Source organism: Camelina sativa, chromosome 10 (genome assembly GCF_000633955.1).
Source record: "Camelina sativa cultivar DH55 chromosome 10, Cs, whole genome shotgun sequence".
In the NCBI taxonomy this organism is placed as follows: domain Eukaryota; kingdom Viridiplantae; phylum Streptophyta; class Magnoliopsida; order Brassicales; family Brassicaceae; genus Camelina; species Camelina sativa.
In genome coordinates, this window is record NC_025694.1 from 23,449,253 (window position 1) to 23,461,993 (window position 12,741).

General features: G+C 33.9%; 2 protein-coding genes across 2 annotated transcripts; both read left to right on the top strand.

The window, feature by feature from the left end:
- On the top strand, positions 1,874 to 3,588 carry LOC104719690 (thaumatin-like protein). Its single transcript, XM_010437654.1, has 4 exons — positions 1,874 to 1,980; positions 2,060 to 2,287; positions 2,539 to 2,765; positions 3,136 to 3,588. The coding sequence occupies exons 1-4, from the start codon at positions 1,920 to 1,922 to the stop codon at positions 3,388 to 3,390; spliced, it is 771 nt and encodes a 256-aa protein (XP_010435956.1). The 5' UTR covers positions 1,874 to 1,919; the 3' UTR covers positions 3,391 to 3,588.
- Positions 5,287 to 7,187, top strand: LOC104719691 (AAA-ATPase ASD, mitochondrial). The gene has a single exon (XM_010437655.2). The coding sequence runs from the start codon at positions 5,415 to 5,417 to the stop codon at positions 6,954 to 6,956; it is 1,542 nt and encodes a 513-aa protein (XP_010435957.1). The 5' UTR covers positions 5,287 to 5,414; the 3' UTR covers positions 6,957 to 7,187.

The window sequence follows — 12,741 nt, forward strand, 5'->3', positions numbered from 1 at the left end:
CTCTTTAGCCGATACACAACCTTGAACTTGATTTAAGATATCTCTTGGCAGAGATTTGAAGATGACTGACAGGGCCTGCGAATTGTGCTTGGCTTCAGCCTTTTCTTCAGCAGTCCACTTCTTTCTATGTTTTTGCACCAATTCACTATCTTCATTCTTCTCAGTTGGATGCGTCCAACCATCCTCCACTGCAAACCAAGCTTCCATGTCGATGCTTGAGATGACTTGCTGGATCGAGACTTTCCAGTAACCGAAACATTCCGGATCCAGTTTCAATGGCCCTTGTAGCGTAACAACCTCCAGTGATTTCTCCATACCCTAGTCGCAAGATCTCACTTGTTGAAAAAGATATCAGAATTTTATCAGGTGTCCGCTCTGATACCAATTGTAAAGGTATAGAGAAAACACAACACACAAAAACTACACTTGGAACGCGCCAAGCAAACACTTTTAATCAATCTTATAAAAACCCTCGTTTCTTACAAGACTTGAAAAACAAAGCTCACTCTCCTATCTATCTAACACCACCCTGTGTAGATCTAAAAGAGTATACCACCCACACTCACCTTCAAAGCTTTTGTACTTTCTTGAAGGTTTACAAAACTCACAACTTTATCCCACAAGTGCTAACTCTTTTTGCGGCTAGCCCTCGTCATTTTATAACCTCACACACACGATCTCTAACCTAGATCTTGTGTATCCTAACTAAAAGGAAATATTTCTTATCCCTAAGAGAATATCTTCCCTTATCCCAACTAATCAAATATACTCTCAATATCTTCGAGTATATCTTGATCTTTTCTTCCTTCCTTCTCACGCACCTTGTTATTGTGTCCACAATATTTCTCCACGTTAGCACGTCACGCCACGTCAGCACGTCACGCCACGTCAGCATATCAGCCCTCTGAGACACTTCACAGCTGCTTGTTCCCTTCAGAGCTCTGTTGCACATTCAGACCCGTTCTTCTCTGTCTTCACCACATATGACTCCTTCACTATGGATGTATCAATGGCTCTTGACGTATCTTGTTTCACCTGTAAAGGGAAATCACATCATCATTATCTTTACAATCAAACATATGGTTGAGATTATAAGATACAAGTTGCCACAAATAAACATAAGAGCAACGCAAAATCTCTTGTTTGGATGGAACGGTGCGTCGATGTTCCCTGGTATTTGTAAAGATTGAAATAAACCACTCCAACCTGATTGTGAAGTTGTACCTTGTTGTGTGAAGGAAGCATCATATAATTACAATAGATGAAATCAAAATATACTAAGGCAAACACTAGCTTCAAAGTTCTTAATAAATAATAAAAATTAAAAACACCACTTAAACAAAACTATAATTTTTAGGGATAATACTAGTAAATAGTTGTAGATTACATAATTATCACGAATATTATCAATTATTTAAGTATGGTTGTAGATTACATAATTGATAATACTAGTAAATAGTTTGTTTTTTTCTCACAAATTGAGTTCTGCAAACTCATGAGAACTCTATTACTAATATGAAATTACCTACTTATATGTTTTTAATTTCTTCATACTAGTTAGAATTGGGCGTATTTCTTATAATAAATTTTATTCCCTGAACGTAGAATTTGGGTTTATATGCCCAAACAATAAGAATCCATATTTTACCAAAAAATAATTCTTGCATTGTTTTCATGGTTCCATTGATTTTCGTAAAAGCAACATTTACCAGTCAAAAGTTCTTTAATATCATCGGAAGCGATCAACTCCCTTGTCTTAAAGGATCAAATCTTAACTTACCCATAATCCAATCTTAAAGCATAGTTTAAGATCGAAAACGACATGATTATTTTTTTAAATCACGTCTCTGGTCACTTATAAATACTCTATAACTTGTATCCATCAATATGAAGCGGTTTAAGTTACAACTAAAATTCCAATGAAAGTCTACTCCACCTCCTTGTTACAACTTTTTATTATATCGAGTTGTATAGTATATGGTAATTTTCTTCCTTATTTTTTGTATCATATAGTTGGTATAGTTGATTTTATCATAACTATGATCGATGCTATCAATAGGCAAAGTAACAAGTCATGAAGTAACATTTTATGTGCAAAATAAATGTTCATTTCCTATTTGGCCGGCGGTTGCCCCAAACTCCGGCCATCCAGTGCTAGCCTCTGGTGGATTTTATCTGCCATGCGGAGGTATTGAACACATTGATGCTCCATGGGGCTGGAGTGGTCGCATTTGGGCTAGAACTGGCTGTGACTTCACCTCAAACTGGAAACAAGCTTGTGAAACAGGTAACTGTAGCTCTTACAATAACTTTTTATACAATATATATAGTACTATGACTATATAGAGAGTTTCATAGAGAATATTAAATGTTCTGTTTCTTTTTTATATCCCAATGTAATATGTTTATGATTTGAAAGAATGACATATCGGTTTATAAACACAAGATTAGAATTGTAATCATTTTTGAATTACAACATATTGTTTAATATACACAAGATTATAATTGAACTCATTTTTTAATTACAATGAGTTTTAGGTGATTGTGATGGACATTTGGAGTGTAATGGATTGATCGGAAAACCCCCGGCAACACTTATTCAAATTGCGGTACAAGCAGACAAATTCAAACCTAATTTCTACGATGTAAGTCTCGTGGACGGTTATAATCTCCCTGTAGCAGTGAACTCCAAACCCATATCATCCAAATGTGCCATCTCAGGCTGCCATAAAGATCTCAAAACCACATGTCCTGAAGAACTACAGGTGACATTTTTTTTTGTCAACCATCAGCAAAATTAAACATTCTGAAAGTAGATATAAAGATTGATACGTAGTTGGACTCATTACATCAAAATAATGAATATCTGAAATCCATCTTACGTAAAGAGACGAATTATTGCTTTAGAAATAAAATCAAATATTGGGAAATAACGAGTTGCTTTACTAGTCAGTGTAGTCACAAACAATGAACAAATTACAAATCTTATGGATGAACAAAAAAATGTTATCAGTAAATATTTTAATCCTCGGTTATTTGAATTTATCTTAATTAATACTTATATATATACTCATCAGAATAGAATCTATAGTCTTTGAAGTTTTGTTTCGTACGTTTTCTTCTCTGTCTTTAAAGGTTTTGAACGAAGAGGGACGAATCGTGGCGTGCAAGAGTGCATGCTTAGCGTTTGATAACGACAGGTTTTGTTGCCGGAACGCGTATGGAACCCCCGGAAAGTGCAAAAGAAATATGTACTCCATGTTGTTTAAAGAGGCTTGTCCCAATTATTACAGTTATGCCTACGACACACCTCCGCCTTTGGTCACTTGCTCCGCCAAAGAATATCTTATCACATTTTGTCCATCGAGTTGGGGTCACAGTTCCACGTAAAAAAAACCTCTAATATAAATGATATCATATATCAAATTATGATTGTATTTTTTACTCATGAACGTATAAGGTTCGTAGAGTTCGCTTGGATTCTTTGTCTCTGCCTTTATTGGGCCTTGTAGCTTTCATAAGATGTGTGAGATGTGTTATGGACCGGTGATCATATTAATAATTAAAGTGAAATTAGTTTCGATTTTATGGCCACGTTCTATTCCAAACTAGAGTAAACCAAAGCGTATTAAATTAAACTGAGCCAAACGTAAAATTACATAAAATCAGTTTGAGTCAAATAGTGCATTTAAAATTAGTTTTATGCAGAATGAGGAAAAAAAAAAAAAAGCGATGCCTCATCACGAACTCGAAGCATATGGGATATAGTACTACATTACGGTATCAGGCCAACACGGAGCATATCGGCTTATGTAAGAAATTTTTAATGAGACAATAATTGTAATTCATGTATGGTAGAGATTTATATGAAAAAATCAATTTCGGGCTATGTATTTTTATATGGAGACACATTTGTTGTATAGTGTAGCAATAAGCAAGCAAAGATATATTTGTCCATCACTAACGAGTAGTACATAGTTTCGAAGAACCTCACGAAAGATTAGTTTGGAGCATCTACGGAGATGATTAAATGCATGCTATTAAGTTGGCTAATTATCAAATGTTTCATGTAAAAGAAGAAGTAAATTGAGTTAGGCTATTACTATTTTGTAAGGTTAAAAGTGTTTGATGAGACTAATAAAGTTTCGAAGTATTGAAACAAATCCAACTTAATGCTGCAGATACATTCACCAAAATGGTTACTAAAGAGCTGATTCGAGTTATTCCACTAAAAGCTTAATTATTTGGTTTATGACCCACGCATATTTTTTTAAAACAAAAAGCGGAAATTTTAAATATTTTCTAGATATACTAGAGTCTTTTTCTATTCATTGTCATTCGTTGCCAAGTCTTTTTCTATATAATTTTCACTTTTCAAAAGTTTTTTTTTCTTGTGTAGATAATAATAAATCGGAAACTTAATGGGATACACGAAGCAGCGTGGTCGGTCCGTGTACAATTACAAAACAAGTCTTTCACGATCAGGTGGTCCAAACTACTATATTTGCTGTCTGCCTGTCTCTTTGAGAACGTAGTAGGGTCTCGTTATTGAACAATTATAACAGTTTAGAAAGAGAGAATATTTGACGTAAACCAGGATTTAAAGTGATACACAAAAAGATAAAATTTAAGTTTAAATTAGAGTTTTCAACTGATTGTTAATTAATTAATTCAAATTATACATACAGAAAATATATAAATTAATGAAACTATTAACATATCTTCTATTTTATGGAATTAATGCGCAGTACTTAAAATTTAAAATGTATATTTATATAGATATATAGATATAGTAATGACATGGAATGTAATATCTACAGACTGAAAATATTGTTTTAAACTTTTTTTCTTCTCTCCATCAGATTATCATTTGACATTGACTTTCACATCATACACTACAGTAATAATAATAATTCGTAGAAAATATATGTATCCGTTGTAACATACGTCCTCCTAAGTCCTAACCACAACGTGTCGCCATGTTATTCTTAGTTTCTAAGATTTGATTGTATGTTCTCTTTTCTTAATTGACAAGATTTCTTTTCCAATTATTTTGTTAGATATAAATTGTCGTTTCCCAATTGGTTACCACACATGTGACATATCACATATGTGAAAACTAAAAGTTTGACAATTTCCTAAGGTCTTTTTGTAAAAAATGTTTTTATCTTCATTATATTTTATGAGCTTTATTATCACTCGTGAATTGGACAATTTCTTGGTGGTTTCCCAAAGATATTTTATTATCCGTCGTGGGCTCTATTCTATATATATCGAAAGTTGTGGTGTATCAAACTCATTTTCTTCTTCATTAAGCATCACCATTTCTTCTTTACCAAATATCTCATCTGAGACTTATCTTTGAAGCGTTTCTCTCTATCCAAGAAACCACGAAGCAGAGCACCTAAAAAGAAATGGGGACAATGAGTGAAGTATGGACTAACACAGGCTCTGCTCTCGCAAGCTTGGTTTTTATATACACAATCTTCGAGCGATTCTTCCCTGCTCACCGTCTCCGAGAGCACTTCGAACCATTAGCTCAAAGGCTCGTCGGTCTTGTCTACCCTTACATTCAGATAACGTTCCATGAATATAGCGGTCAGCGGTTCAAGCGAAGCGATGTTTATGATGCGATCCAGAGCTATCTTAGCAAAGACTCTTCTTCTCGAGCCAAGAAACTAACGGCCAACAGAGTCAAAGGAAATAACTCTATCGTCCTTAGCATGGACGACCATGAAGAGATCACTGATGAGTTCGAAGGGGTCAAGGTTTGGTGGCAAGCGAAGAAGCATCAAAGTGAAAGCCGATCTATCTCCTTTTACCCTAAAGCTGAGGAGTCAAGATTCTACATGCTTAAGTTTCACAGATGTGACAGGCAAGTAATCACTGAGAGGTATCTTGATCATGTTATGAGTGAAGGCAAGATAGTTGAGGTTAAGAACAGAGAAAGGAAGCTTTACTCAAACAACCCAAGTGAGAATTGGTCGGGCTATAAGGAAACGAAGTGGAGCCATGTCACTTTCGAGCATCCTGCTACATTTGATACTCTTGCTATGGAAGATAAGAAGAAAGAAGAGATCAAGAACGATCTGATCAAGTTTAGTAATAGCAAAGATTATTACAAGAAGATTGGCAAAGCGTGGAAACGAGGGTATCTCTTGTTCGGTCCACCAGGAACAGGAAAGTCAACAATGATCGCTGCCATGGCGAATTTCTTGGAGTATGATGTCTATGATCTTGAATTGACAACGGTTAAGGATAATACAGAGCTGAGAAGGTTGTTGATTGAGACCTCAGTGAAGTCTATAATTGTTATTGAAGATATTGATTGTTCTCTTGATCTAACTGGTCAGAGGAAGCAGAAGGAGGAGGAAGAGGAAGACGGAGATGAGACTAACCCTATTGAGAAGCAGATGAAAAAAGAGAAAGGTGAGAATAAAGGAAGTAAAGTGACATTGTCAGGGCTACTGAATTTCATTGATGGGTTATGGTCATCTTGTGGTGGTGAGAGGATCATTGTGTTCACTACTAATTTCATAGATAAATTAGACCCGGCTTTGATTCGAAAAGGGAGAATGGACAAGCGTATAGAGATGTCTTATTGCGGTTTTGAAGCGTTTAAATTGTTGGCAAGGAATTACTTGGATGCTAAGGAAGAAGATGATAGTGAATTGTTTGATGAGATCAAGAGGTTACTTGAGGTAGAAAAAATCAAGATGACTCCAGCTGATGTGGGAGAGAATCTGCTGAAGAGATCAGAAGTTGAGACTAAGGAGTTTTGTCTGAAGCGATTGATCGAAGCGTTGAAGGAGGAGAAAGAGGAAGCGAAGAGGAGAATTGAGGATGAGGAGAAGAAGAAGAAAGAAGAGGAAGATACTAAGAGGAAGAAGAGAGAGGAGAAGAAGACTAAATCAGAAGAGAAGGAAGAAAATGGAATAGCAACAAAAGAAGTCTAATTTGAACAATATATTGTACGACCTTATCATTCGAAATTGCAATAACAGTATCTTTGTTTTCTTATGTAAAAGCTAACTACGGTGAAACTAAATATGGTTATGTATAGTCGTATAGATATTGATGATCAACGTTATTAGTTAGTATAGGTGTCGATATTTCATTCGTAGCACTGTTAGAAAATTAATTGTGTGTATCATTAATATTTTACTCTAGTCTATTTTACAAAAATACTTAAGCTTATGCGAGCATCTCTATATCTATAGTCTATACTATTAAGAGGCAAACATTTTTAATTAAAAAACATAGGAATAGAGATTATTACATATAATGCCATTAGATTAAGCCTTGACAACGTTTGGATCTCGGGTTGATCCGGAATATTTGTATTCAGATATGTATAATGTGATTAAACGGATCAGTTATAAGTGCTTATCCAAACAGAATTTTTTAAAAAATAAGCTTTGTCCACATAAGAAAAAAAAAGGCTAACATGTATTAATTGTTATGGTTTGATAGGATAACTATTTTAATTGATGTGTCAGTCTCTGCTTCAATACACAAATTGATTTGTCTGAAGAGGAGAACAACACATTGTACTTTTGATATGTAAACATATTTGATTTAGTTTTATACTGCGAGATATTTACAGAAACAACAAATCAATTTAATACAATTAAATAAAAATAAAGAATCATTTAGTTTATATTTTGCAAAATTTCCTTAATGAAATGAAAGTAATCAATGATTAGTATAGATGGAAAAAATTAAAAATCAAAATTTTATATATGTAAACAAATTGTTCTAGATCTTTTCTAATNTGAGGATGAGGAGAAGAAGAAGAAAGAAGAGGAAGATACTAAGAGGAAGAAGAGAGAGGAGAAGAAGACTAAATCAGAAGAGAAGGAAGAAAATGGAATAGCAACAAAAGAAGTCTAATTTGAACAATATATTGTACGACCTTATCATTCGAAATTGCAATAACAGTATCTTTGTTTTCTTATGTAAAAGCTAACTACGGTGAAACTAAATATGGTTATGTATAGTCGTATAGATATTGATGATCAACGTTATTAGTTAGTATAGGTGTCGATATTTCATTCGTAGCACTGTTAGAAAATTAATTGTGTGTATCATTAATATTTTACTCTAGTCTATTTTACAAAAATACTTAAGCTTATGCGAGCATCTCTATATCTATAGTCTATACTATTAAGAGGCAAACATTTTTAATTAAAAAACATAGGAATAGAGATTATTACATATAATGCCATTAGATTAAGCCTTGACAACGTTTGGATCTCGGGTTGATCCGGAATATTTGTATTCAGATATGTATAATGTGATTAAACGGATCAGTTATAAGTGCTTATCCAAACAGAATTTTTTAAAAAATAAGCTTTGTCCACATAAGAAAAAAAAAGGCTAACATGTATTAATTGTTATGGTTTGATAGGATAACTATTTTAATTGATGTGTCAGTCTCTGCTTCAATACACAAATTGATTTGTCTGAAGAGGAGAACAACACATTGTACTTTTGATATGTAAACATATTTGATTTAGTTTTATACTGCGAGATATTTACAGAAACAACAAATCAATTTAATACAATTAAATAAAAATAAAGAATCATTTAGTTTATATTTTGCAAAATTTCCTTAATGAAATGAAAGTAATCAATGATTAGTATAGATGGAAAAAATTAAAAATCAAAATTTTATATATGTAAACAAATTGTTCTAGATCTTTTCTAATTTTTTTTTCATGTAGGATCGTAAGATTATTCTCTCTTGATGTAGTGATCAATTTCGTACAATTCCAAAGTTTCCAACTCAACCATGCTTACGAAACAATCAACGAATAAATGGGTACATTCGTTGATTATAAAAATGCCGTACGTGCTTGCAGCATGCTGAAAAATGAATACTCAATCATTACTATAAAGATTTTATTAGTCCCTATTGAATGCTTAGATTATACTGTATGAAATAAAATTACAGTAATGACTATCACACGCGGATGCTTACCTCAAACTACATCAATATATAACGACGGTCTCACACATCAACGCTAACAACTTCAAGTTTTCCAAAAACTAAAAACGAGGCTTTTTTTCTTACCAAGGTAATCATCTTCTATGTTATTTGTTTTTAACATATTATCTAAATTATCATATAAATTAGTTTAAAATAAAAAAAGATTATCTATACAGAAACTTTTTTTCCCAAAAGTATTCAAAATCCAAGATTTCCAATACCACAAAACTTTAGATTAGGAATGGTCATTTAGCTAGGAACCATTCAAAGACTTTCGGGAGATCTTTTGAATACAAGCTGGTTCTGACATTTTTGAAGTTTTTCTAAAAAAAACTATCTTTGTCATCAAATTGTGGCATTTTCATAAATAAAACGTAAACCTGTTGTTGTTGAGAATGCTTCGTTTTTAAACTGTTAAAGCTACTTATATATTCTCTTAATATGCAGGTCAAAACACTTTTAGCGTCGAAAATGAGTCGCATATGCCTTAACAGTAACAATACAACAGTAAGTAATTCTTTTTCCATATCTTTTAGCAACAGAAAAAAAAAAATAATAATTCTGTTTCCACAACTCACAAGGTGTATATGGATTATCATATAGATATAACACATTCAAAATACTAATGGGTACAAACTAAATATAATCATTGCATTTCCTGATCGTAGGAGACTATAATTTGGACAGCTGGCGTTGATGTAATGTTGCTCACAATATACATCCAAGAGTGCAGAAGGAATGATCCAATCAACGAAACCCAAATTATTCGGATTTTTGCTGAGCAAACCGGTCATGAGCTCAGTTGGAAAAGTTTAGAAAAAAGAATTTGCTACTTGAAAAGTTTGTACGCCAGCCTATGCAAGTCCTGTACATGGGATCCAAGAACAGGGGTGCCCTCAATGAGTAATGAAGTGTGGACACAAACTACGAAGGTGTGTCTTGTGAATTGATTAATTTTTTAAATTTTTTCATAACATTTAAATTTCCATTTTGGGATATGATCAAAACTGTTTCCTCAATCATATTATTTCAGAGACATCCTGAATTGTCAAATCCAAATTCCGAACTACTGGTTGAGTTCTTTATACAAAGAATGACATCGAGGCTACATGATTCGAGTGGCTTTGACTGCTTCAAGGCGAGAGTACATCCACCTGAGAATCCCAATGGCTTTAGTTCTATGTTGAATCTCGCTCCTCCCCATTGGAGAGACTCGTCGGGAAAATTTGCTGGATTTAGCTTGTATCAGCTGATTGAAAATCTATGCTCAACAAAGAATAAAGGCAATTAAATGAATCATGTTAAAAATACTAAGAAATAGAAACAGTCCAAGAAATAATAAATAGAAGAGAAAGATCTTGTTATATAGCACTAATCTAAATTTTTCTTTCAAAATTAGCATACATCTCTACTTTCAAATTTTTCATAACTAGCACTTGTAAATATTATATTATTATTTATTTTAATAATAAGAAAAATAATTATAATATTTTATACCAACTTATGGATTTATTTAATTTATGATTTTGATCGTTTCGGTGAAGCTGCAGCGTCTGTGATAACTACCGACGAAGCTTCTTTTTATTTTTATTAATTTTTTTTTGTTAACTCAGAGAGTAAATCCTCAGATCTATGGAGGGATCATAGACTAATCTCTCTGGAGAGAAGGTATCCCACGGGTAGAATCCCCCAGATATGCAAATCGGCCGTAAGCAATTAACCAATATCCATGCGGCTAAAGGGATAAAGCTAAGCAATTCTGCACTTGGGGAGAATCGATCCCTGGCCTAGACCAACAAGGCGACTCTTCGACCAAGACTATAACCACTAGTCCACCACCTAAACCTAATGGTTATTAATTTTTTTGTTCATGTATCAATTTTGATCTTAGATTTTAATATGGTTTTTAATTGAGAAATTTGTAGTATAATGGTTTTTGAATATAGCTAACTGTCTCATCACTAATCGGATCCCCATTTGGATTCGTAGCCCCATTGTTGTTTCCCCTCGCAAAGTGTAATCGGATAAAATTCTATGGTCTCGGTTAATAATAGTTGCGAGGAAGGTGGTGAAGGAACTATACAAACTGGTATTGATTAATAGGACGGTATTTTTACAAATTTAGTATCGGCCATTTTTTGTTAAAGTATTTTTATAAATTTAGTATGGGCCTTATAAGATGCCTAGTCTGCCACCTCCAAGACGGGCATGTGGTGATGGTTTTGCGGAGCGACAAAGCTGTGGTATGATCGTGGATCTGGCCAGCAAAGACGTGTCAAAATGTCCCCTTCTCAGTTTTTACGGTGTTCTTCCTAACATACGTGGCACTTTTTAATTTATCATTATTATTACATTGGGTTGGGATAAAATATTTTAATTTGTGTAATTAAACGTTGCAAATGTTGGGGATTTGGGTTTCGACCCATCACTTGTAAGGCCTTGTTCAAAAAACATTGTTTAAAACCTTCAAAACCACCCGAGTCTCTAAAGTCCAAACCAAACTACCTACTACATCTGAAGTAAAAAGTAACAAACGCATCCCTAAATTGCCCAAAACTAAATGAAAGTTTAATGATTTAACGAAAGACAAATAATATAATATACTTTTATTGTTCCATTCTAATTCCTTCATCATCTCAACACTAACAAACTAAAACTATCAAAAAATATAATTTTTAAAATCACCGAAATTACCAATACAAACTGAAATGTACCAAACCAAACCGAAATTATTCAATAACATATATACAGAACCGAAAAACTAAACATATATAATTTGGGTTTATATGACATTTTAATTGTCTATACGACATTATTAAAAACATTTATTTATCTAAATAATGAGGAATACTTAGTATAACATATGCTCCAGCAAGAAGCAGTAGGTATATAAACGTGTATAAATGGGCATGCAGCAACCAGGGAAGATGCCAATACCAAAGTTGAGCCACTTCGATCCAGGACGAAAGCAAATCTTGGGTTTGTACGCGCGAAGACGGCGTTAGCACCTATTAGGAAAGTTAGAGCTAGCATTGTGAGCATCGAGAGAGTGATGACCCTTGGGTTGAGGTTTCCTGAGACTTGAGCATCTATAGCATTTACTTCAATCCCTACCATGAAACAGTATCCAAACGATACCCAGCTCAGCGTATCCATCTGATGTGGTGGAGGGACTTGGCGCCGAGGATTCCTCTGATCAAAATGATGCGGAGCGAGGTTGAGGAATGAGCTGTTCCTGGCTTGTCTCTCAACAGCGCGAGGTGGTGAGGATGATGAAGAAGGCTGACTCTGATTTTTCGTTTCCTCTACACGCTGAGAATTTGAAGAAGAAGCACGTTCGAGATCATCTTGATCACCAGAAGATGATGTCTGTCGACTTTGGTTACAGAGAACAACAATGAAAACCATGAACGTTATCGATCCCGTGAATGTCACCATTTTGTGAAGAACAGAGCGAGAGAGAGAGATATGAAATTGCTAAGAACAGAGGAAGAGATTACAGAGAACAGAGAGAGAGAGAGAAAAAAAAGTGATGGATTTTGTTATATATAATGAGTTCCCTTCAAATAAAAATGTTATTATGATTTTTTTTTTTTCATTATGCACAAATTTTATCGTTTGGAGTGTTATCAGTATATGTAGAATTATATCTTTCAGTAACAACTTAATACATAAGTCTTTTACCCAAAAAAGAAAAACTTAATACATAAGATATTTTCACCAAGGAAACTTCCGAGACCCATTTTGTT